Raw genomic sequence first — 27,460 nt, forward strand, 5'->3', positions numbered from 1 at the left:
ATTTGGACGTGTGTGACCCGATTGCTAAGAAAGCATGAAAATTTTGTTGGTAAGGAGCCAAAAGACCGATGGCTCAAGACCTTCCTTGCTAGTGGGCATCAAGTCATTAGACTTGGTTTCGAATCCGAGTACCAAAATTGTACTTCATACTAGTAATTTGCTGTAATACACCAACTATCTTACATTAACACAAAACTGAAAATGCCAGGTTATGGTTAAATTGAAGTTGACTGTATTTCATCATTCCTCACATTGATCAATAACGTTCCACAAAAATAAAAAAAGCGCTAAGCTCTAAATGTTTAAATCTGTGTCATTTCAATCAGAATACGATGCTTGAAAAATGAACTTACCAGATTTACATCAATAACCTGTAATGGTGACCAGTTGGATGTACCTCTGAAGTGAAATGACATATCCCTCCTGCCGATACGGACAGGGGTGTGTGTTTGTACCCCTCACCATCCTACAAAAGCAGCTCAATACACCTCTGTTTAGCACGACTGTGAATTTGTGAAATGTATGTAGATGCAGCTAGATGTAGCAGTCACACCGCCGTAATCCAGCCCCAGACCGATCAATGCTGAAATGCTGAATACGTTATTTTCAGTGGCATACCGTTGGGCGCTTGAGAGTCGGTATTGTTCGTGTACCTGCGTCTCCCTGAGACATCATAGTGCGGCCCTCGGAGGAAATTTGCCATTTTAATTAAGAAAAAGTGAAATTAATGGGTGTTTCATGTAACGTGAGGATTGCAATAGAATCAATGCTCATCAGTGCATCAAAATAGATAATTATATATAGAAATTTGTGAGCGAGCGAGAAAAGAAAATTTATTACAAAAATCCAATTATATGTGATAGATTTTGACATAATATTCAGAAAATATTATAATATCTCACCCTTCTCTCTTTCATTTTATTTTCTTTTTCTCTTTTTTTCTTCTTGGTCTGTACTGTATACCACTGATATGCATCAGCCAATGAACCATTATTCCTCATTTCCATATTCGCATTCAAAAATGAAAATAAACATCGTAATTAGCAAGTCAAAATTATAACACATTTCATTGATTATATCATTGTAGGCTGGGTTAATATGATCTTGAAATACTGAGGTATAATTGTTCTGCATAATTTCGACTCAACTGGATCGAAAATTGATTTATAAAGATGATCACTATTAGAAGGCAGGCAGCAATTTTCAGTGGTAAAAAAAATCCGACTTTTATTCGAATCAAGAAGCAAACGTAGGTATGAATTTAACTTTCTTTCTAATCCTCACATATTTTGATCATTTGAGGTCAGGTTATAATCTCTATCCCGCCTTTGACCTAGAAAGTACAGTGATGAAATCATCACTCCCTTTTTCTTGTAAATTACACTGACTGATGTACCGCATGGATCACAAACAGATAGCGGATATAATCTAATTCCGGAATTGTTTTATCCCCAAATTAAATTGTTAAGGTCAGCTTGCTAAATGATTGAGACCTGGGGATCCCGAGAGTTGGTTTACTGTAAAAAAAAAAAAGGAAAATAATGTGCAAGCTTGTTCTGGATTTTAAACTTCGCATATTTCATGATTTGACGAATATTGTATTCGGCTCTCTGAATATTCATTAGATTTTCGTGATATGAAAAAAAAGACAGTCAATGAAACGATATTTTATCAATCTTGATTTCCTCCGCTAGGGAATAAATACATGTGATATTCAACAGGTGTTGAGACAACAGTGAAATGAAATTGAATTGCTCGCAATTTGAAGTTTATCGATCAATAATTTAATTCGGTTTTCTCCTATTATAAAAGCACATGACATTCAAAATACCAATTAAATTATATTTCAAGAAAGTAGTCACCACTCGACATTATAATATCACCTTGAATTATATTGAGGAATCCGGTGGCATAATAATGCTTAATATTTAAGAGGCGTATAGTGTTGCGAAACGTGCACATTAAAGAAAAACTTAACGAGAGGGCGAAGCGATCGAGCAAAAAATACGAGAAGGAGGGGGGGGGGGGTGAACTAGCGTCTGGGATAAAATGAGGAGGCTAAGGGAGTGCGCAATCCCATCATCGATCTTGGTCGTGAGAAAAGATGTTGGAAAGGAACTGAGCCTTCAAGCTCATTGTACAATGAGGGATGTTGATTTTTTTTAAAGAAGAATTAGTATTTCTTTTTTATTTTCGGAAATTAATGTTTTATTGTACTCCTAAACTCCTCCCAACTGGATAAAGACTCTTCTGTACACCCCACCATCTTGAGTACATATAACTCCCGGATAATTTGTTTTGTTGTAACAGACTCGTAAGTGTCTTGTTTTGGGTGCGGAGCATTAATTGAATACTTTAACATGAGCTATATTAATATCATTACGAATTACACTGGAAAGTTACAATCATCATTGATTAACAGGTACAAGTATTTTCGATGAACTTTGATACATGGGTCGATGACTCTTACCGCTGAAGCAGTCAGAGGTTCGCATTTGAAATATCAATAACATTTCAATTGATATCCATTTTGAACGTTGAGCCCCAGCATAATTATGATAATAACGGTAGTCAGGTATTAAATGATAAATGCACGCTGACACTGGCTGGGACTGGCTGATGTCAGCAAAACCACCATAGTTATAGCAATTATCAAATATTAACAGACTTATGTATGAGGGAGTGTGGTTATTTAGTCGCTCGTTTCAGATGAAAACAAAGAGATATCGATAATTATAATAATATTGTCGAAATTCGTTTATATTATTGATCATAATTCATTGTGTGTACAATTAAAAAAAAAAAATTATTCGAAAATTGCGAACACTCTTACTCAGCGTCTTTTTTAAAAGAGACTTTCATGGTACTACACACCTTTTCAAAACTTTATTTTTTGTACACCCAGGCACGGTTCTAGCCGGGCTATTAGTAGGTCTATTCATCCTTGGGAGGAGGGGTGGGGCTTCTAGGGGCTTGAAGTTGGTCATTTAACACGTTTAATGCAGGGTAAATAGTCTGTCAATGGCAGCATGGAGATGGGAGACTATACCGACATAACAGATGGGAATTGGTGTACTAGTATTTGTAATCATGTTTTTCAGTGTCATTGCGTCATGATAAAGAAAGGTATAACCGGATACATACAGGGCCATTCCCTTTTTTAAATTATTATTGACAACTATGAAACAGCAATCCAAAGTATTTATTCGAGTTTAATATTAAAATCCGTGTACGTGCATTCTGATGATGATGATGGTGGTGGTGGTGGTGGTGATGATGATGATGGAGACCTAACTATTCATGAAGTGTTTAATTTTTACGTGGTAAATAAGCGCTTGCATCTTATTTTTTCTTATATGTGTAAAGGTTGAGCCACATTAATAATTATGATTATAATTATCAAAATAGAAAAATGACAACCACTACCTTACAGAATTGCGATGAGCAGTTGAATGACCTCGTGATGCTTGATCATTATACCAAGGTGACACAAGATGACATTTAGGCATATCTTTAATCTTTGAACTGTTGAAGGAGTTAAATGGGCGATTACATATAAATGGTACAACCCGGGGTTCAACTCATCAGTGGGGGCCGCGTTTATTCCATGGTGTTGTCCTTCATCATGTTTAGTATAACATTCCTCATGTATTTTGCTCTTGATATTCGTGATTTCCTACAAATAAAATGATTTTTCAAAATAGTGGACATCCTCTCTTAGATACCCCAATACATATCTGCACGTATATATAGGCTAATCAACAAAGATGAGAATTTATTTTACCTCGTTTCCGTCTGAGTTATTTTCCTCTTGCGACATTACTAGCTCCTTCGTTAATTTTCATACGAATGTTATTCTTTTCAGGATAATATAAGAATAAATATCAGGGTTAGCGTTAGGTTAAAAGTTAAAAGTTATGACTTTGTTGGGAAGTATTCGTCGCCCGGAATTGTCATCGCCCAATTTTGATATCTTAGAGAAATCATTTAGGATATTAGCTTATCGTCTTTATAACACCACATCGAAACGGTGTCTATAAGTGCTCTCTAGAATAGGCCGTTATTATTACCCCGGTCATCCTATTCTGATTTGCCCATAATTTGAGGCCTGTAAATATCAAGTGACAAAGTAACGCAGAATATCTTTATCATGTTAATGGTTTATGAAAGGGTGGGGGGGGGGGGGAATCACTAAATGCTCTGAGAAGTATATGAATTCAGTTGCCATGCCATGGTTTCCTTTCCAAAGACGAGCAAGATAATTATTCGATGCATGGCAGTATATAATAAGGACAATGGATGCTTAGAAGGAAGATCGATAGATAAATTTGTTATGAAAACCCTTGTTGTATAACATTACTTTCAAAATAAATGTTTTAACTTCTGACAAAATGCAGATCTTTGACAACAATGACCCAGAAAGACATATAAATATCTCACGGTAAACGTCGTTTGTATAACGGGTTGTTATTAAGTCAATACCAGCCCCCTATTCGCGAGTAGTTTATCGGAGTAATTTAGAGGCAAGTTATCTGTTAGATTCTTACTTATTTACTGACATCGTTAATAATTGATGAGATTAACTAGGACTAATTAATTAATATGGTGACGAAACAATTCGTCTCTTGTACGGAGCCCCACCTAGATGTAATATTAAACATCACGCCATTTAGCAGTTAGCGATATCTTGCTATCTGGCAGCCGAATTGATTCTTCATTATCCATAATCTCTCTCATCGTCAAGAAATTATTGTTGGAACAAAATCAAGAAATCGAATATTTTGGGGGTCTTTGCCCGACTCTTTGGTTCAGAGGAACAAGCTTCAATCGTCTTTAATTCGTTCTAATTTTTGCATCTGACTGGAGAATATACCTAAAATTAATGGATTTGATTTGATTAAGAGTGTATTATTAAATTTACAAAGGGGGTTGATAGATCCCTAATTGGAAAGAACAACTTTTCAAGTTTGATTGTTGAATGATACCAAGCAGACACGAGACGGGATCGTTATTACCTTCATTTTTAATTTTAGGATCGAATTCATCATGAGCGGGAAGATGGTACAATTTCTCGCCGCCATTTTGTTTTTGACAGTTTTAGAATCTCAGGTAAGCCGAAATTCATTTTATCGAGTCAGTATTCTATTGTACCAGCAAGTTCGTGTTTTGGATATTATCTCCACCACTTATTTAGATGGTTGACTCTTAAAAAGAGAACTTCAAAAGAAAGCTAGAGTGTCCCGGTATATCTTCTCTGACAGAGCTTATTACTGGTATAAAGCAGAGACTCGAAGAGATGTTATCAAAGAGGGGAAAAGAGAAAGAGAGATGGAGAGGGAAAAAATGATAAAATAAAAGCAGACTGATTAAAGATATGTGATCACAAAATGAAGAGTTATGGATTTGTTTAAAGTTATCTGTATACACTCTAAAAACATCGAGTAAAAAATTACCCAATATTGGGTAAAAAGGGAACATGCATGTTTGCTAGTTATTTTTTCCCCAATATTGGGTAAAATGCATGTTTTAAGGGTAAATTCAACGCAGCATCGAGTAAAGTTTATAAAATATTTGGTATCTTTTTACCCAACAAACATGCATATTTCCATTTTGCCCAATATTGTTTTTTTTAGAGTGTAGATGTACTTATATGGAAATGTCTATGAGGTATTATATCATTTATGCCCGAGAAAAGAGACTACTCCCACATTTTCCATGTCCACTTCAATACAAAAAAAAATAAACAAATATTACTAAAAATTTTCTATGCTCCCAAGTCTTGGTAAATTGTTCCTTCTTCTTTATTCACCTGAACTCTGCGAAGATAGTTTCTGCACACACTGTCGCACAGCTTAGTCCTGTTAGGTGTTATAATGCTTGGCAGAATACCAAGGCAAACATTTACGGTCTTTAAATTATTATATTGATTTAAAGCATCAAACACATAATGATAATCGATTTTAATATAAGATTACTTATCGAAAAGCACACATTAACTATGAAATTAAACAGCAATTAGCACAGTAACAATAAAAAAATCTTACGATTTGTCTAAATGAAGTACGAATAAGAATACGATTCGTATCAGTTGTAGCGGAAAGGTCTTAGATTCAAGATTTAGAATAAAAATATACTCAATTCATTAGAAATATACGAGATGAATACAATATATGTAGTAAAGTATAATATGATAGGCCTACCATTTTCTAGCCCTTATTGTTCTCTTCATATTGTACATGCGGATCCCGCCACAAGCTTTTGCTTCTAGAGTCTTACGCCCTCTTCCAACTTGAATCCTTTATGATTTTTTGTATGAATATATTATGTTAAATGAATAAATTTATGAAATGGAAGAAGATGAATGTTTAAATGAAAATAATATACATTAATGCAACATTTAACGTTAATTTCGAATAATACATGAATTATATAAATGAAAAGTAAAGTAATATTTATTAATGTAAAAAAAAAATAAATATAAGAGGGTTTACAGGTGCACGAAACTTGTCATTTATTTATTTATGTATTTGTCGTTTTATTTTAACAGGGTAGCCCTTTCAGTTGCAATAACTGCTCGACCAAGGGGCCCTGTATCAACAGAAATTAAAAACATAACAAAACAATATCACATAAAAATCGTCAACAAATGAACATAATAATCAATGAGAAAGAAAAATGTAATACATAAAAGTAAAAAAAAAATCAAAATCACTAATAAACTCATAATAACAGAAAGTAACAGAAAGTATTCATGGAAATCTTAAAAACATATTTGTGTGAGGGATATCGATTTGCATTGTTTTTAAAAGAAATAAGTGAATTTGCCAAACGGAGAGAAGGGGATAACGTATTCCATATTTTAGTGCCATGATAACACAACGATCTTTTATAATATTCGGTTTGAGGTTTTTCAATAAAAAGGGGACAGTTAATTGAATATCTAGTTTCGAAATGTATTGTTCTATGGCGCACTATATCCTGAATATATTTGGGGGTTATATTGTGCATCACTTTATACATCCATATTTTAAATTGGTAATCAACTCTATCTGTGACGGATTGCCTTCCTAAATATGATAATAATGTAATTCGGGGAGTTAAATAATGTGCTTTAAGTATCAGACGAGCATAGCGGTTTTGAAGCTTTTGTAATTTATCCAGATGGCACTTTGCTGAACAGCCCCATAAAATTATACCATAATCAATATGTGATAATATCAAACTATCATATAGCAATTGTAAAATTCTTTTTGGTAAATAAAATCTAATGCGTTTTATACATGATATGGTTCTCGATATTTTAGAGACAATTTTCGATATATGTGAATCCCACTTTAGACAATTATCAAATGCAACACCAAGATATTTAAATTCATTTACAACCTCAATAACACTTTCTCTATAGGTCAGAGAAACAGTTTTATTTCTTATGCGATTTCTAGTTCCAAATAGCATAAGCTTGCACTTTTTGATATTCAATGTTAAATCATCCTTTTCAATGTGATCAACTATCTTTTTGAACTCATGTTTAAGTGTTTTTTCAACAGTTGCAATTTCCTTGCCTTGGCAAAATATTGCTGCATCATCAGCATACAAACAAATTTTTAGTATTTTCACAGTAGGGCAAATTACAAAGGTCATTGATAAAAATTGTAAAAAAAGGGGCCCTAATATTGATCCCTGTGGGATTCCAGAATTAATAGATCGAAACCCAGACTGAGCACCATTAACTACAACACATTGTACTCGATCACTTAGATAGCTTTCAAACCATTCCAATTCTCTGTCCTTTATACCATATTTTCTTAATTTATACAGCAAAATTTTATGATTTACTGAGTTAAATGCGCGTTTTAAGTCTAGGAATAAAGCACCAGAGATAAGTCCTTTATCGATTCCCCTCAGTAAGAAGTCATTTACATCAACTAGTGCTGTTCCTGTCGAGTGGAGCGGGCGGAAGCCCGATTGCCTGTCACTTAGAAGGCCATTATCATTGAGATAATCATACAATTGCGAGTGTACTGCTTTTTCTAAGATTTTTACAATATGTCATGAAGTCATGCTGCATTGGCGAGCTCTTACCGATTTACATCATAATGTGATTTAAAAAAACGAAGGGAAACAAATACAGATACATATTAGGAGTAAATCAATATATATTCATAGTTAGTTTCGAGTATAGAATGTGAGGGGTATTTTCGAATGAAAGACACGTTGTATCTTGTTGAAGTTATATTAACTATTAAAACAACAAAAATGTTTGAACACTGAGTGAAGTTAATGAAAGAAAACATACATAAATTAGGAAATTCTATATTTCAATATACAATAAATTAATGATTAAGGGTGCACATTCAACCTTTTCTTCATTGTGTCCTGGTGTGACCCAACGGAAACATATCAGGCTTATTTGAATTTTTGTATAAGACAACTCAAACTACTTTTGAGAAAGTTCAAATGAGGCATGTTAGTCCATTAAAAATTATTTTCCTTGATGCATTTTGTGATCAAAAATTCTAAGCCGTCAAATACCTCTGAAAGGCAATTTATTGTTTGCAAAAAGCAGAGTAAACGCGGGTTGTGAATTCAGCCAAAACCATATATGAATTAATTACCAGGGCGAAATCAAATTATGAGTTGAAAAGCTTTGTGTGAATTTAACAGATGATTGTCATGAATGTTTGACATGTGAAATGTTTCCGCTTTTGAATGTGTATTGTGATTGTCGCCTTGTGTCATTTCCTTTGAATGTCTCTTGCAAACTCATATTGATTGCAATTCATTAAAAAGGGAGGAAAGAAATAAAGACAAAGAGAATAGGTTTTGAACAAAACATAAACAAATTGTCAGATATAGACGGTATTGACATTATTAAAATAATATGACTTCATCAGTTGCTATATGACAAATTTTAAGATTTTTTTATGTGTATATAGATTTCATAATTTGTACGTGTTCCACACAAAAAATACTGATCAGAATGATCATACATAGAATATTTCAAATTATTCACAAGGATCAAGAGGATGTTTTAAGGGATTTATGGACCCGGATCTACCATCGAAACCATGATATCATAGTGAATCATCTTTAATAGAAAACAAATTATATTATAGAGGGACTATCATGTTCATTAAAAATTTCATTAATTTGTTGATAATTAAAAAAAATCTTTAAACGTTAATGTGACAATTACCAATTGTAAAAATTGTAATAATAGTTACTCCAATATATTTGAAAGGAAGTGAAATTGGAGAAGTTAAACCAATGCCCTCTGCCTGGTTGAAAAGAGGAATGAATGCTGTTATAAAATAAGAGTCTGATATCTGCGTTAACAACAATCTACACGTAACGGAGATAAATCAAAGATATGGCAAGGACAATTGGCATTGACAGGAACTAATCTTATTCAAGTAATGATCTATTAACATTCAGTGATGTCATCTTCGAGGACGCATTTTCGGGTATTTTTGTCATACTTTAGAAGGTGGCGGATGGCTTAATATCATGGACATAACCCAAGCAAAAGCTTATAAATTATCCATTTTGATTTAATTCAGAGGACATTTCCTTATTATCAACTTGATTTGAATGAAGTTTGGCAACAGAGATTTAATATAAATCAGAATTAAATTTCGATTTCATGACACATCGAGGTTTGTGAATTAAGGGTGGTAATATCATATATGTTCCTTATACCTTTAATAAATATTGTCATTAAAAAAATATAATCAATCGAGGTAATGGTTAAACAAAACAAGACAGAACTCTAACCTGCAATGAGAGACGAGTAATTTATATACTTTCTTGTATGTTTAAAACTATAACTTATATTATTTGCTTTGAAGAAAACATAAATGAAACCCAAATCAATTCAACCAAATTTTATTCTTTCAATCCTTTTATTTTCGTTTTCGTTTTTTATATTCATAATGTTAATACAATATTTGTACAGTTAACATATATTCAAATATTAACATACATAATATATCAATAAGAACAGCACAAAGAAAATATTTTCAAGGGAGGGAGGACCAACTAAATAGCCTAAATCTGTTAGGATGATGGCCCCTGTAAAATTGATTAAGAATGAAAGGAATGAAACGATTAGAATTATGAAATAATAATGCATAAAATAGTGATGATCGATTTACTAGGGTTGTTTCATAAACTAAATAAATTTTAAGATCGGTACATGGTCTGTGATTAAAATCTTTTGCACGGACTAATTTAGAATGAATCACACAATCAGTTTGATGATTTACTTACGTGTTGCCTTATTTTCCCTTACAAACTCGTACTCTTTAAGATGATTTTTTTTAGACGACTTAACTAATGTGCTACGAGTTTGCAAATATATTCTCAAATAGTGCACATCGCAATCGATAATTTAACAATACTTTTCTTTGAGTAGGCCTATACAAGATTTAGGAAAGTAGACATGCCTGTTAAGTAGAAATAGTCAAGGTAGTATTAATAGTAGTAAAAGTGAACGTAGTAGTAGTAGTAGTAGAAGTACACTCTAAATTACAGGGATTTAAAATAAGTCTAGATGGATTGTAGTTAGGGACCAATCGATTTCTGGATTTTGTTTTAATCCTAAAGACTTAAATTTAAATCTCAAATGATTTAAATTTAAATTAAATTTAAATCTTTCGAGATTTAAAAAAGGAATCTGAAGGATTCAATTAAATCCGGAATTCGATTGGTCCCTAACTACAGTCCATGTGGACTAATTTTAAATCCCTGTAATTTAGAGTGTATTAGTAGTAATAATAATAGCTATTTATAGCGCTTTTCCCATGATGGCCCAAAGCGCTTTACATCATATTATAACCAGCATATTATTATTATTATTATTAGTAGTAGTAGTAGTGGTAGTAGTATAGAAGTAGTAGTAGTAGTAGTAGTAGAAGTAGCAGTATTAGTATTAGTATTTGTATTAGTATTAGTATTAGTAGTAGTAGTAGTAGTTATTAGAATATTGAATCGGCTGGATTTTTTTTACACCATCCGAAATTCATGAACTTGACACTTTGATATAACTGCTTATACAGACCCCGCTAAAACTTATACAATATTGTTTTCCTTATATCGTTGGGAATGAATGAACGAAACTTTAATCGAATGATTCTCATCATGTGATTTGTTGAATAACCTCTGAACTACTTTTTGTTCAACAGCCTTTTGTACCGTCATTATCATCATGGGCGTAAAAGCTCTGTCAGTTTTTATTATGTAATCATGTTAGAATTGGAGTTGTATCTGTGATTCTCTATTTGATTATTTGCCTTGACAACAGTAGCTGATATAATGATGCTCTGGTATAGACATTTACACGTAAGGCTTCATAAGTAAACCGAATCTGCTACCATATACTTTTGCGTTGATAAAATCGAATCATCAGAGCGGCAAGGCCGAATTGTGATGTATTTACAAGGTCATATTGATATATAAAAATCGTTCAAACTAAATAACCATATAATCAATGAATAATGAAGCAAACATGATATAGTATTCATTTCTATCATGTGTAATCAAGCTATTGATTTTGCATAATGCATTCTAAGATTTATTGCAAATTTCTGCTTCAATTTGTGTTCCGTTTTTTATTGTAACTTTAACTGTTTATTTGACACATGAGAAATAATAATAATAATAAACCGATTGAATAGCATTTATTTTTCCTGTAATATTGGAATTTCTAATGAGAAACATTACCAACCAAAAATCAAGAAAATCAAGTATCAGAAAAATGGGTTATGGATTCATTGTTTTAGCCCATTCAATTGTGTCTGAAGGAACGCGTAAATATTGAAAAGTTTAACAGTAACATTCATAGTTTCATTAAAGTAAGTTTTTTTAATATAAGCAAAGGGGATATGAACAATACACGTGTCCTGGCCCACTGCATCAAACCTAAAAAAAAAATATAAAATTCATATATTTCTATGAGGGGGTTGCGCAAAAATGGACAATGTTTGTGCTACCAATACATCCGGCTCAACCTTGCTGGAAAGAACACCAGTGTGTCCACATATAGTGGACTATGCGAAAATATTGTTCACACTGTTAAAATGCTCAAATTCAACAGTGTGAAGATATTTTCACACTGTGGACACCAAGACAGTGTGACTATTCACAGCGTGTTCACACGGTCGACTATGTGAATATGTGATTCACACTGTTGAAATGCTCAAATTTAACAGTGTGAAGGTGATTTTACATTGTGTTCCACACTGTGAACACAACTGTGGCACACATTGTGGGACACTGCGTTCTTTCCAGTAGTATAGAGACTGCTCGTATATAAGCTTGAATAGATATCATTAAGTTTCAGGTAATCAACGCTGCTTTGAATACGCATGCTAATACATATTAAAATATACTATTTTATATGACAGAAATGCTTTCCACTGCACATGCGCCGATTTCAAACAAAATCTACCTGCTACTTTGCCTCCACAGATACTCTAATGAAATTTGATTATTTCATAAATTGAATAATAACCTTGTTATTTTTTTTCACTTTTTTTTACAGGCGTATGTTCACGAGGCTGGAAGATGTATGATGTTCAGCGAATGCGGGAGAAATCCTGATACAAAGAATAGAACAGAATTAAATTGCTTGGATAATGACCTTGCCCGAAATACCGGTTCAGCCGTTGCCGCTGGACTTCTGCGGGATTTGTGTCCAGCTTATGATATAGAAGAAGTCTGCTGTGATGTCGAACAACTCAGAACATTACAGGTATATTGAACATTATGCTCTTAGAGGTGCGAATTGGAACCCGGCCCTTTGTCCCGTATTTGGAATCCTCTAGAAAAGGGTCCCCCAACAGGTTCTTTTCGTGCTCAAGAACCTTAAATCATAATTAAATAGTTTATAAAGAACCTAAAAAAGTTTCCATATAGTGGCTGTTTCTTTAAGAGAATATTTAAAGGCTCCAAATATCCAGGACAAAAAAACCCCTATAAAACCCCCCTTTTTAAAGATTGTGTAATGACTTCAATTAAGTGGTGTTTAAATCATTCAAAACAATTGTTAGTTTCTCCCTCAATATAGACATGATAGAGTATTGCTTTGCTAGAGTGATGGAGAGGTGGGGTCAGTTTTGGAATAAATATACCTTTTAATTCAAGGTGAATATAATAAAAAAAAAGTCAAGAGCCCCTAATATATTACAATTTTTTTTTCAAAGCATACTGTTCTTTCCCTATGCTCAAGACTATAGTTATTTTTCCTCCATTTTTTTTAGTGTATGAAACGCAGACGGATGCTAAATCAAAAAATTATCACCCGTCTATATTCTCAGCGGCATCCCCCTATATTTTTGTTAGTACCATACAACTTTAAATCTTGTATATATCATTGAAATTATTCGTGTCTTTTTTTTTTTAGAAAACGTTTTATTTTCATTTCATCAAACTATTCACAAGAACCTTCTCAGTGAATTGCTTGATTCCTTGTATTTATACAGCCACTGTTGACGGCAATGAGGCCAGCATTCGGTCGATGTCCTGCTTGTCTTGAGAATATCGAGACAATGATTTGTGAGCTGATCTGCGGTCCTAATCAGAGTCTGTTCACCAATGCTACAGTCCTTCTAGAAAGCGAAGTCGGATTGGGTGTTCGTCGCTTCGATGCCTTCGTCGGAGAGGAGTTCGCTGAAGTCGCCTACGATTCGTGTAAATCTAATTTATTTATCATTTCACAACAGTCTCACACACTAAGAAATTGTCGCACCCTATACATGAAACATTGGTAGCGCCTTTTGGGATGTAATCTTCTATCCTATAAATGGGGAAAATGTGCTGAAACGAACCTTTTCATTATTGTTTGCATTGAGTAGACCTTTTTTGAACCCTAAAAGGTGTAACGTTTTACCTTTTAAGGTTTATAATATATCTGACGATAAGAAAAGTTCAAATTTGTACCTTTATTACATCTAATTCTGCCCCTTTATTACGGTTCATTTCTGCTAAAGGTTCACAAAATAACGAGCGCAATCATACACCCCTTGGCACTCTTTGGGGCGCTGCTATTGTACCAACCCTGTAAGGTTCAAATCTGAACCCCTATTTCTTAGTGCGTATGCCCATTAATCCAGTATACATTCGATATAATAATAATTATAATTATTGATAATAACAATAATAATACAATAAAAAATACTATTTTGTAATGCTTCGGTATCCATCACGAGTAGATGTTCATGGTACAGTAAAGAAAAGAAAGAAAATTAAATTTTCAAATATAGAGCGTTGAGATTCACATTTTCTTGAAAGCCTGTATAACCACAACTTACTTTATTTTCATAAATAAATTTATCTTTTTTAAGTATAGACTCTGTGATTGGCCACCATTATCTTTGATTTTTTTAAGAAGGGGTTTCTGATTCAGAAAGGCCAAATAATGTATTCGTTCATTTCCTTGACATGGTTGAGATGACCTGTTTAGAAGCGTAACCTTATCTTGCTAGTATACGTTCATATATGCATATATTTGTCAATATGAACAGTACTTCATTTTTATCTAAATGTTTATGTAAAGATATTGAACCATATATTTCCCTACCTCCCACAACAGAGCGATATCTTTCTTATAAGCCTGTTTTCGATATCGCCTTTTCGTAGAATCCATTTCGCCTTAACGTCCAAGTTCTGTTGTGACGGAATAAACTAATATTTCACTCTAACATCTGAAATGTTAAATCAACAATTGAAAGGTTGGATGAGAGACAACCTTTTCCAAATGTAATATCCATCCTAGCAAAGAGCTGAATCCAACAATTTAAATGTCGGGTCGAACCATTTAAAGTGGTACATGCAATCTTTAGAAAAGGTTGTCACTTCTCCAACCTTTAAAATGTTGATTTAACATTTCAGTTTTTAGAGTGTTGTTTTCGCCTTTATATATAGGCATAATGTTCGATTTCGCCGTTTCGTCAGCCCGTTTGCGCTTTAAAGGGGGAGTGGACTGTGTGTGGTCTCTCATTTACTGTGTGTTATTAATATATAGTCTTAAATATACGTCTTCAGATATCTACTAGTACTACAGACATTTAAATGACATATGGTTGTTTTTGTATAAAGAAACTAAAATGTTTTGAGAGGAAAAATAATTGTTTTGCTACTTAGTAACATAATTCTTGCGGTATAAATGTATTGAGTAGTTGATTAGCATGTTATCATTCAAGTGGGTCTGTATTACTAGAATACACTAGCATTATGGGTCAGGAAACTGGCCAGATATGAGTAGTTGAGGACTGGAGATGGCGCTATTGGTTCGTACCTGCTTGAACACCATATTGAATCATCTTTAATTACAGGTAAAGACGTCCAGTTTCCAGCTGCTAATACTCCTGTGATGGATGTGATGTGTGGAGGTTATCTTGGTGATGATTGTTCGCCTCAGAGATGGCTCGACTTCCTTGGTAGTACTTCCAATGGATTCATTCCTTGGAACATTGATTTCACCATTGTACCACCAGGTCAAATACTCGAAGGAATGGACGAAAGTAAGTTAAAACTTCGCAAGTTATATACCCTTTCCATGTAGGTCTCTATCGCTTCTGTCTTCATTTCTTTTGTAATCTATTTTCCCTCCCCTCTTCCACTCGAGCCATGCTAAAAGTTTAGTGCCGAATTATTTTCAACGCTTTCATAGGCATTCAGTCTGAATGTGGATGTGTGTGATTGTTTTAGGGGGCCGTTTCATAAAGCTGTTCGTAATTTAAAAGGATCACCAGTCGTTCTTAAAGTCGCTCTTAACTTACGGACAGCTTTATGAAACACCCACCTGCACTCGTATGTAGAAAGCTGGATGCAAACAAGAATACATGCGTCTAAATCTAGTCTGGATTTAGTTTGGATATATACGCAAGTTGCACCTTCTCTTTGATATTTTTTGAGTTACATTATATTTGGTTTATGGTATTATTACAAATAATGGACCATTTTGCTGTCTACTTGTATATTTATATTTTATTTATTGATAATTTTTGCTTATTATCTCAAACAATTTCTTCTGTTCCGCTTGTAGACATGGAACCGATGAACCCTGTGTCGTACTTCTGTAATGCAACTGTTGGAAACCAAAGTGCCTGTAGCTGTCAAGACTGCGAACGTTCCTGTTTAGCATTGCCTACCATAGCACCGGCAGAACCGCCATACAAGATAGGTCTAATGGATGGCTATTCCTTCATCATTCTCATGATCTACGTTGGATTGGCTGGTCTGTTTATCATCTCTCTCATCCTCTATAATTGTCTGGTTGTCGGTACCCGACCTGATGATGGCGAAGACCGCCCTCTCAAAAAGGACGCCAGGATTGATCCAGATGACGTAAGTGATGACGCCATTTGTGAATGATATGGGGGATGAATATGCGGGAGAAGTCGGGCACAAACTGTTATCAAAGGTCGATTAAGAGAATGCTAATGTTACTGACGCGGATACAGGGGGAGGGGAGAGGGGGCAGGGGTGACCGATTCATCTGATTTTTTTTTCAAGTGATAAAAATAAATAGAAGGAAGTAATATTGGGATAAGAACAGGTCCATATTTATATGCGTCCACTTAAAACATCATGAAACCACCTACCACCTACCAATCATCTGATTTTTACCCCGTAGAAAAAATAAATGTACCTTTCAGTTAGTCTGCTGTGCAACCCCTTCACTCGAGTAAAGGGGCTGAATTGCAGCCTACTCATGCCCTGTGTACTGAAGGCCCTCTCGCTCAGGAACAGGAAGTTTTGTACGTGCTAGTCTTTGCGTGGAGACACACTTGTTGATCAAAGTTTCAATCAGGGTCTGCGCCGGCAGACTACACATCAGTGATGACGATCTTTCCTTTTCTCTTTATTTTTCCGTAACCCTTACAGCAAGGAGATATCACTCTAACCCGATCTCATTTCGCAAGATGTATTTTCCTGTCGAAACGGCATATATTTATTCGAATTTCTGTCCATCAAAGAGATTGATTTCTTCTTAAATTTGTGACATTTTATCATACTTTGTTTTACAAAGTATAAAATTGAAATGACAAATACCGAATATATTATTTTTTTATAAATAAAGGTGAGCAAATTGGACAAAATCAATAAGATGATGGATGATAAACTGAGGGATTTCTTCACATGGTGGGGGACCGGTATTGCTCGATATCCCGTCCTCGTTCTCATCATCATGGTCGCCGTCGTCGTAGCCCTCACGTGTGGTAAGCATTGGTCAAGATACCAGATACAATCTAACACAGCAAAAACTGTGGTGTTAACCGCTGTACATAGAGGACCACACCAGTTATTTTACACCGGTGTTAAAATGACAGTGTTAGTTTAACAGCTGTAGGTGTTATTACAACACCTTTGGTTGTTACATTTACACTCGTTGGTGTTATGTTCAATCTCTAGGGTGTAACACCTCAGGGTGTGGTCCTCTACTAACACCAACTGGTGTCAGATTTTACCCCACAGTTTTTATAGTGTAATGCTACGGTCACATCAAGGAAACATACTGCAGATCGATCATAGCTGTTACACGTTATTTCGAATGGTTTATCATCGGTCAGTTTCGCTTGTGTGCCGGTAGCATAAGGATGGACAAAGGTCAACGCTTAAAAGATAAGATGATTAAAGCCAGAATGCAAGAAGCCAAAGTGCCACAGTAATGCCCCTTTGACAGCATCAGCTTACATCCTATACTACTCAGAAAAGGCCCTGGTTCCTTACCCACAATGCAACCTGTTGTTGATCAAGTAGTCTTATCATTCATGCCATCCAGAATGATTTCAAATAAATTTGGTTACTCTATACAACATTCGTGAGCAATATTTTACGAAGGAACAAAATAATTACATAATATTTCCAAGCAGACCTTCAAAAGGAAAAAAAAAGATGAAAATGTCAAAAGTTACAATATATTTCTAAGCGTTTTTTTTTGCTTCAAAATGTTTATGTACCAATACTAACAACGAAGCACACTGGCCTATGTCTAGAGACTCACTGTATCCTTGGAAGACGCGTCTCCATATCTTCAGAAAAATGTAAATGAATCCGAGCATTCACCAATTAGTTATTGAATATTCGCTCCATATAAAAAAAAAAATCAGCAAGCTCAGTTGTTGCCAACTAAACCAATGCTGTTGTATTAATTGGCACTACAACCAGGACAATTTTTTCGACCTTGCCGGCAAGAATGATTAGGGACCATCCTGTAATTTTTAATTGAATTTTGTGTGATTGATTTACAGGTATCTTATTGATTGAGATTGTTACTGATCCTGTCGAGCTGTGGTCTGGGCCTCAGAGTAGAGCACGTCTTCAGAAGAATTACTACGATGAAACATTTGTTCCATTCTATCGTACAACATTGATCTACATCCGGGCTCCTGACTTTCCGTATGAAGTATATGACTCGTATAACGAAGGGAACAAGACATTCGGCCCCGTGGTTAATTTGGAAGTTTTGAACCAGGTACGAAGTCGAACCATGTTCTGAAAGGAATATTGTGGATAACTCAAATGTAGGAGGAAGTGGGAGATAAATAGGATATCAAATCAACAAATGGGAATCAAAACCCGGATAACCCGTTGCAGGAATTGCAACTGGGAAAATGAGAAAAAAGTATATTTTCTGATTCTTAGGAGTGGGATCTGTATTTGTGTGTGGGTGTGTGTGTGTGAGGGGTATATGTTGCCTGTGATAGAGAGGGTGAGGGGTGGATGATCAACAGGAGAGGGGAGAGGGAGTTTGGGTGTGAGGGTATAGATTTATATATATTAAAAAACCAGGCCTATTATGTTGTCTTTGATAAATGTGTCTATTCGGACACAATCACAGCTACTTTCTTAATGGCACAGTTCACTGTCTTCTGGAGACATGTATTTGTAAAAGCGACAATCGAAATACATTTGAACAATAATATTTTATTGTAAACGTAAAATTATAACTCTGTAATCTCATACTAAGCAAATTCCCTGATACATTTCGTTACGTGTTCCCCCACACAGGCGCTTGATCTTCAGAAAGCAGTTGAAAATATCACGGCTTATTATAAAGGTACACCCATCAAACTAAACGATATCTGCAACAAACCACTTGCTCCTGTGGTCGATGAATGTCTCATTCAAAGTGTATTGCAATGGTAAGCACATATTGCGATTATTTTTATTAATACTTAAAATTTTAACAATAATTGTGATATCGATTGTGTCCAATTTCAGCATTCGCCGTCCAGCAAATCATGTTTAGACATCATCATGCACTAACTGTTGAAATTTTTCAAAAAGCACTTTTTGACAGAAATATAATTTGATGCGTCGTTCTCTCATGTATTCTATTTCCATTAAAATTCAATCAATCTAATTTCTACATAAAAACATAGTAAATGATACTTATACAATTGAATTATCTTGCTATATAGTTGAATGACTCCTTCTGTAAAAAGCGCTTAGAGACATGCAACTTTGCTTATGTATTTTGCGCTATACAAAAACGTTTCATTATTATTATTATTAAACGCCACAGGTTTTGCATATACACCCACTTACATCTAAGCATTCATTTTTGGATCATAAAAATAACACAAATACCATATCACCTTCTAGTTGCATTGCTTCGCCTATTTTTAATTTGCCTTTAGAAACACAACTCGAAGCAGTATTGTATAGATTACAGAAAGATAGCCATACACCTTTTTACGACCTCGTAGTATTCATTAAACGAAATTGAAATCAGTCATTTTTATCTTTAATGCATATTACCATCACGTTAGATTATGCTTTCCACTTCAGGTGGTTGATAAGACGATTGACTTGTTTATTTTTATTACCCTGTACTATTGATTTTCATTTCTCTTCGTAGGTATAGTAATAGTTATGAGATACTGAACAAGGTAGCCTATGATAGCGAGGGAAGGAGCGCTGATTATCGAGATCACTTCCTCTACTGTATGAAGTAAGTTTAAAGTTTTGACCATATTTTCTCTTCTGGAAAGATCACAGTTCATACAGTGTGTTCGTAGTGCATGCACACTGTGCATACATATACGAACATTCACAGTGCGTTCACAGTGCATTCAGAGAGTGTTCAGAGTACATTTACAGTATGTCCACAGTGTTTCTACACTGAATTTATATTGTGTTTACAGTGCAATCACAGTGTGTTCACAGCAAATTCACTGTGTGTTCACAGTGCATTCACTGTATGTTCACAGTGCATTCACAGTATGTTCACAGTGCATTCAGAGCGTGTTCACAGTACATTTACAGTATATACACAGCGTTTCCACACTGCATTCACATTGTGTTCAAATTGCATTCACAGTGTGTTCACAGTGCACTCACCCTGAGTGGTCTGTGTGAATATGATATTCACAGTGTTAGATTTGAGCATTTTAAGGCGTGATTTTTTTAAAATACTGTTTTCCATATTGTTAACACACTGTGAACACATTGTGGTACGCTGTGTTCTTTTCAGGGGAGGGGTAATTTAATAATTTGGTGTGGATTGATGATATTTCAGCTGCAGGTAACGCTGTAGATGAAATTGAATATAGTTAGATCACCGGTTCAAGAGTATTTTTTTGGAGATGGGGGGGGGGGGGGAGGGTAGCTCGTAATACATTTTGTTTAGCAGAATTGTCCTATATAATATAAAATACCTTACAAATATTCGAATGTTATTTGATCTAATGAATTTAATGATTGCCACTAAGCTGCTCTTGAGATTTTTTGTTACATTTTATTCAATTGTTAACCGATATGTTTGCAAATAATGAATGACTTTTATTACTTGTGTGTCTGCAGATGATTAGCCCCTCCCACGACAAAAAAAGGAAATATTAGTTATACAATATAAATAGAGATTATGATATTTCTGCAAGATGACTTCATGAATTATGTTAAGAAAATTGTGAAGTTACAATAATTGCATTTTTTAAATGAATAAAGTCACTGCCAATTTATCAATTCTAGAGAGCGCTAACCTCAATCCAGCATTGGATCTTATACTTCCTTTATATATTCAGATGTCATAAAAGAATGGCTGGATCGTTTTGAACTGACGCGTGATCACCATCTTTATCACATTTAATTTTATAAAGAAAGTTAAATCCTTTAATTGTGGTTTTGTTTACAGGAGTCCGCTATCTCTTGAAGACAATACACCTTTAGCTGATATGTGTGTCTCTGCATTTGGTGGTCCTTCGTATCCATATGTTGCTGTCGGTGGCTATCCAGGTAGGTGTACAACCCTATATGATGATGATGATGATAATAATAATAATAATGATGATGATGATGATGTTGATAATAATAATAATAATAATGATGATGATGATGATGTTGATAGTAATAATAATAATAATGATGATGATGATGATAATGATGATGATGAGCTTAAGCCGGGGTAATAATAATAATAACAACGCGCCTCGGAATAGAATATTTCTAGATAGATGGCGCTATATAAATGCCTATTATTATTATTATTATGATGATGATACTAATAATAATAATGATAATAATGGTATTTCATTCACTTAATTTATCCACATACATGACATAACACACAACAAAAACAACATCAATATGAAAAACCGCAACTGTGACTGTGCAGTAGAAACTGCAACAACCAAAGGACAATATAAACACTAACACCATCAATAACAACAACAAATTATTAACAAGTAAGGTGCAAGATCACAACAGTGATGATGACGATGACGCCATCATCAACACAACAACTCGTATTAACAACAAAAAGAAGTGCACATAGTATGCGATGCACAAAATGACTGGACAATCATCATGATCATAACCAAGCAAAAAATAAAAAAATCCAACAACGATCAGTTATCGGATATTATAAGTGACATTTCGTCATGATATTTCATTGAACAAAGCAGATATCATATTAATCTGGCGTTTAGACTTATTTGACATGTATGGTGTTCATCATTATGTTTTCTTCTTTAATTGTAGACGATGATTACAATGAAGCCGAGCTGCTGGCTCTGACATTCCTGATTGATAACAAGAAAGAGAACGAGACTTTGTATGAAATGATTCTCGAATGGGAAGCCGAGTATCTCCGATTTATGAAAGATTATGATAATCCAAACTTTGTCATCTCATACGCAGCTGAGGTGAGCTCGTGTGTTTATACAACATGTAGAATTGACGTTTATGTAGTCATTTTAGTTGCAGTGTATCCCTCACTCAACTACTCAAACGCGTTTCTGAAACGCTCAATCGAATTGTATTTCCAAAACCGGTTCGATTATTATTTTTTACTAGTTTGATAACCTGCTAATACGCATCTTCTCATTATTTCAATTAATTCTAAATTTATGATAAAGAGTATTGGAATAAATCTCCTCTCTGTAATTTCTGAACCCCAAATATTTCATCTATCAAACCACAATTATTCATTAAGCGAATATGGAACTATTATCTAACAAAGCGTTCTACATATTGAAGTGATTGCAATCAATTGGTTTCGATGATATTCCATAACATGAATTGATCCTACTGATTTATATAGTAATCAATCTATTTCTGAAGTCCTTTTGATGATGAATCGATTTTATTCATTTAATGTGCACGTAATTGATTAATTTTAATTTCATTTGATTGAAAAGAATTGATTGCATAATTAAAAGCGAAACAATCAATCTATTTTGATTGCATTCATTCTATCAAAGATGCATTTACTCAATTAATTGAGCAAGCAAACGATAATATGTTTTCAGAGCATTATGTTAAAGATAAATGGATTCAACTCACTATCTTTTTGCAGCGTTCTATCGAAGATGAACTGATTCGTCAAAGTGAAGCTGATTTGGTGACGATTGCTGTCAGTTATCTGGTTATATTTGCTTATATCGCCCTGGCCCTTGGAGAATTCACCAAGATGGATAGATTATTGGTATGTATATAAATACAATATTTGTGCTAACAACTAATAAGCTTCTAAATATGCAACTGAAACTATGTTGGTAATATAACTGTGTGTTTCACCCAAACGGGAATGTTTGAACAAGTCATCAGTTGATGGCCATTACTTTTGTATAAAAAACATCAACAAACAACGAAAAAACAAACGTGATTCTAGTGTTTAAGTTGAATATGGCGAGATCATTTGGTAGAGTGCGTTTTTAAGCTCTAAAAGCATGCTAAATTGCTATGGGTTTTTTTTTCTCGAGTGTCTGAATAAACAGTTTTTACAAAATCTAATATACATTTCTCTTGTCTAATGTTATTCATAGATTGATTCTAAGATCACTCTTGGTCTTGGTGGAGTATTCATCGTTCTCAGTTCTGTCTTTGCTTCGATTGGTATCTATGGTTACTTTGGTGTGGAGACAACCCTCATCGTCATGGAGGTCGTACCCTTCCTCATCCTCGCTATCGGAGCTGATAATATCTTCATCTTCGTTCTGGACTTCCAGGTAATAGAGAGTTTTCGCAGCAATTACTTTCTGAAACGCAGAGAATCTATTGACAATCGCTAAATCAAAACAGCAGTGTCTTCCCTGACTCTGTACAAACTACATTTTTGCAATTTTTCGTCCAGTCCGAATCTTAGGACGATCTGCTGTCCCGTTCCCCCAACTTTCAACAAAAAACTCTCAGCTGTTCATTGTAATTTAACTTGCATTTTTAATAGACTTACCTCGTTGCAGAATCCGTCTCTGTTGCAATTGCAAAAACTACCTAGTAGTATATTCTCTTTTTCACAATCATTTGCAATATATAACACAGTTATATGCTTATTAAATATATAAAATCAAAGAGGAATAATACTTAACCTCTTGGAAATGTTTTGCTTTCTCTTTAACTGAGTAATGATTATTTAAACACATTTTGAATCAACACTCAAGCATATCGATTATGCCATATTTCTCGACTATGAAAGCGCCAACGTAAAAGGCAATATTACAACTTATTTATTAGTGTAAAATATTATTTATATCATATTATTTATATAAATGAACAAAAATTGATCACATTGCCATATACTTTTATTTTATAATATATGTTTTTTTTTTGTTCTAGCGAGATCACAGGCAAGAGGGTGAGACACGTGAAGAGCAGATCGGGAGAGTTCTGGGGAAGGTCGCCCCAAGTATGCTGCTATGTGGTCTGTCAGAAGCCATTTCATTTTTTCTTGGTAAGTCGGAATTGGTACACAAATATTTATCTCGCAAATTAAATTTATTTTTAAACGAAGCTAGGAAAATGTGATTATTCTCCCATCAAACATTATTATATTGTGAGATACAGAGGAGGGGGCGGAAGAAGGCTTGGAACAGACTTATAAATGGATGATTACCAAAGTGTCGGCTCCCCCCAATCGGCTCCCAGCAAGAAGGGTCTTACGGGTAATTTTTACGATTATTTTTTGTTTATGTCAAAATTTGAAAGAGTACATCGTGAGTCATTTCTTTATTTCAAATAAAATAAAGATAATTATCAGCAAATTAAAAAGGACATAATGAAGTAAAATAATCGTAAAAATTCCCTTCTTGCGGGAAGCCGAGGTGTTTTATGTGTTTGATGGAGGACATCATAGTTTGAAGGGAAGGGATATGTGTGTAATTATATCACAAACAGGTGAAAAACATTTAAAGGTCGATGGACCCTAACCATTCTTCATGAATTCCTTTATCAAATGTCAATATTAGCCCCGCCTATCATAAAAACCTTTGATATCTTAGCAAATTGCCATTGAAGTAGATTGCGTAAATAACAAAACTTATCAGCATTGAATTATTACACTTGATATAATTTCATGTTTATCTTAATGACAACTTTATCTTGTTTAAATTCAACCGTCAAAAATAATTTTTGTTATGACAATATTTTTAAGGGGGAACCTTTGAATATAGCCTTATCCTGAATATCTTTCAGTCATTTGACATTCTGATATGATTATCTTGCGTTTAATTTTTAATATCAGGTGCATTGACCGAGATGCCCGCCGTTCGAATCTTTGCCCTCTACTCTGGAATGTCTGTTCTTATCAACTTCATCCTCCAAATAACAGCATTCGTTGCCCTTCTTTCATTGGATGTGCGGAGACAAGAGGTTGGTTATCAATCAGACCGAATCCCGTACCATAACCGAAATGGATCAATCTTGGTCCCTCACCCAGAATTCAACAGCCATTAGTCCTTCAATACAAGCACAGTAGAAGGATAAAAGATAATCAATTCCAATATTCTTTTCAATATATTGCCAAGGAAGAAATAAAATTATTGCAGTAAACTTCCAGGTATTTCTGCTTTCCAATGGAGATAGAATTGTTATCGTACATTTTACACTATAAGAAGACTTACTAGTATTGTTTATCGAAATGTTTATCGACAATGTACAGGCCTATGTATGAAGACAATTGCAGGAGAAGCACTGTTATTTTCACAGTGAAAGACAGTTTTTCCTTTTATCTAAAAGATTTAAAAACACGCAAAATGCATTATACAACAATTTATATATATTTTTTCCATTTAAAAAGTACATATAGTAAAAAAAGCTTTAAAAATCGAGGCGAATTCGATGTAAACAAAACATTGTACTTCTTAATTATTGGCCTGGCACAATTGGGCAGCATTTTCGACTAATCAGCCCCTAATGAACGGACACCACTATCATCAAGATAGTTTGATTATATGAGATATCCATTACACATAGCTTCTTAATTTAACTTCTGTATTTGAAATCCTCAGAGCGGTCGTTTTGATATCGTTTGCTGTATACCACCTAAGCATAAAGATCCCGTGCCCAAGAAGATGGGATTATTACAGATGATGATGAAGAAATATTTTGCTCCATTTGTCATGATGAAATGGGTCCGCCCTGCTGTGGTAAGTTAATCTACAGTTGGCATTTGTCTTGAGATAGGATCATTTTTATGGAGGCATGGTAAACGAAGACAAACTTTTAAAAACAGATTATGCAAATGCATAAGGTCGTGGGATAGGGGATTATGCAGGACCTTTCGAAACATTCAAAATTAACAATGACTTCACATTCAAATTTGTTTAAATGAACAATGAACGCCATGAAAATTATGAAAGCAGAAACCATAATGATGTCAAATAGTTGACTACAAATTAATCAAAGGGAATTTAACAGATTAGCCCTGTCTGAATAAAGTTACCATGGTTACGCGTATTTAAATAAATTTGTCCTTTTTTCACAGATACTTATCTTCACTGGAATCACATGTGCGTGTATCGCTCTTACACTAAAGCTTCCTGTTGGCTTAGATCAAACTATTACCATGCCCAAGGTAGGTTATAATAACTTATATTCACTACCTAGCTGGGAACAGGCATTAATATGTTATCAAACTGTATACCATTCCAAAAAGGAAGTGTTGACTTATGATCATATTTAACGGGAATAATGTATTAATAGAATAAATCAAACTATATATTATCATCAGGTCCAAAAGTGAGATTCAACGGAAAGACGTTTAAAAGAGTACATAATAAAGGGAAAATCACTCATAAGATCCACACACGAGATCGCTCTCAAACTTTCATTATACGATATTGATATTATGTTCAATGTATGACGTATTCGCTCGCTCATCCTGGCACCGATAAGGTGAACTGGTAAATCGATGCCCGGTAGATCCCTCATAATGAATTCTTCCTTAACTTGTTTTTAATCTGCAACCACTTTCAAATATTGGCTTTTGGTATATATTGTCACTTTGCTGTTTGAATACATCAATACATTAATGTATGACTATGTTGCATGATATAAACGAATAAAAATAAAATGTACCAGATAAAACAGAAATGTCCATTTTAGTAACCTGACTGGTGTTCCCTTTTTCACAGGATTCTTACGTGCTCGACTACCTGCTCACGATGGGACAGTACATGAAAGTAGGGCCACCAGTCTATTTCGTGACCACCAGTGGTTTTAATTTCTCCGATATAAACGGTCAAAACAAGATATGCGGAGGGGCAGGCTGTAACGCTGATTCGCTCACGCAGCAGATCTACTACGCTAGTCTGATCAAAGAAAAGTAAGGAGAGTTAACACCTCCATTTTCATGAGCAGTTGTTACTTACTTACATATATTTTTAATTGACATTTATTGAACTTTTCCAAAACGTTTATGATAATATTGAAATATATTGAAATCATAAAATGGTTTAGAATGTTTTTAAACTTCTTACCATTACTTTGTCTTTAAATGCTCAATACTATTCTCATGTACCTTTATAGTACTTGTTTATTTGTACGGCAATCAAAAATGAAATCCGTTTACTTGATTTTGTGTATTTCCATAATTAGATAGCAGGTTCTATAGGATCCACGTTTGGAGTCTCCCTAAAAAGTTGATTGCAACATTATTTGCGAACAAAATATTGATAAGGTTTATAAAATCCAATTATGTTTCCATAGTTCAATTACCTTTAAGAAGATTCGAATG

The 27,460-nt window shown here is 34.3% G+C and overlaps 1 protein-coding gene across 1 annotated transcript in view; it reads left to right on the forward strand.

Moving 5' to 3' along the window:
* Positions 1-4,497: 4,497 nt before the first annotated feature.
* Positions 4,498-27,460, forward strand: part of LOC129254481 (NPC1-like intracellular cholesterol transporter 1) — a 33,925-nt gene continuing 10,962 nt past the window's right edge. The window contains exons 1-18 of the mRNA XM_054892945.2: positions 4,498-5,109; positions 12,542-12,751; positions 13,482-13,689; positions 15,333-15,521; positions 16,046-16,347; positions 17,084-17,222; positions 18,255-18,478; positions 19,015-19,148; positions 19,868-19,960; positions 21,143-21,243; positions 21,988-22,151; positions 22,805-22,933; positions 23,274-23,456; positions 24,064-24,178; positions 24,968-25,095; positions 25,734-25,871; positions 26,210-26,299; positions 26,859-27,049. Coding sequence (XP_054748920.2) covers positions 5,047-5,109; positions 12,542-12,751; positions 13,482-13,689; positions 15,333-15,521; positions 16,046-16,347; positions 17,084-17,222; positions 18,255-18,478; positions 19,015-19,148; positions 19,868-19,960; positions 21,143-21,243; positions 21,988-22,151; positions 22,805-22,933; positions 23,274-23,456; positions 24,064-24,178; positions 24,968-25,095; positions 25,734-25,871; positions 26,210-26,299; positions 26,859-27,049 — 2,801 coding nt within the window. The 5' untranslated portion in view covers positions 4,498-5,046. The remainder of the gene's footprint in view (positions 5,110-12,541; positions 12,752-13,481; positions 13,690-15,332; positions 15,522-16,045; positions 16,348-17,083; positions 17,223-18,254; positions 18,479-19,014; positions 19,149-19,867; positions 19,961-21,142; positions 21,244-21,987; positions 22,152-22,804; positions 22,934-23,273; positions 23,457-24,063; positions 24,179-24,967; positions 25,096-25,733; positions 25,872-26,209; positions 26,300-26,858; positions 27,050-27,460) is intronic.

This window comes from Lytechinus pictus, chromosome 2 (genome assembly GCF_037042905.1).
Source record: "Lytechinus pictus isolate F3 Inbred chromosome 2, Lp3.0, whole genome shotgun sequence".
Lineage (NCBI taxonomy): Eukaryota > Metazoa > Echinodermata > Echinoidea > Temnopleuroida > Toxopneustidae > Lytechinus > Lytechinus pictus.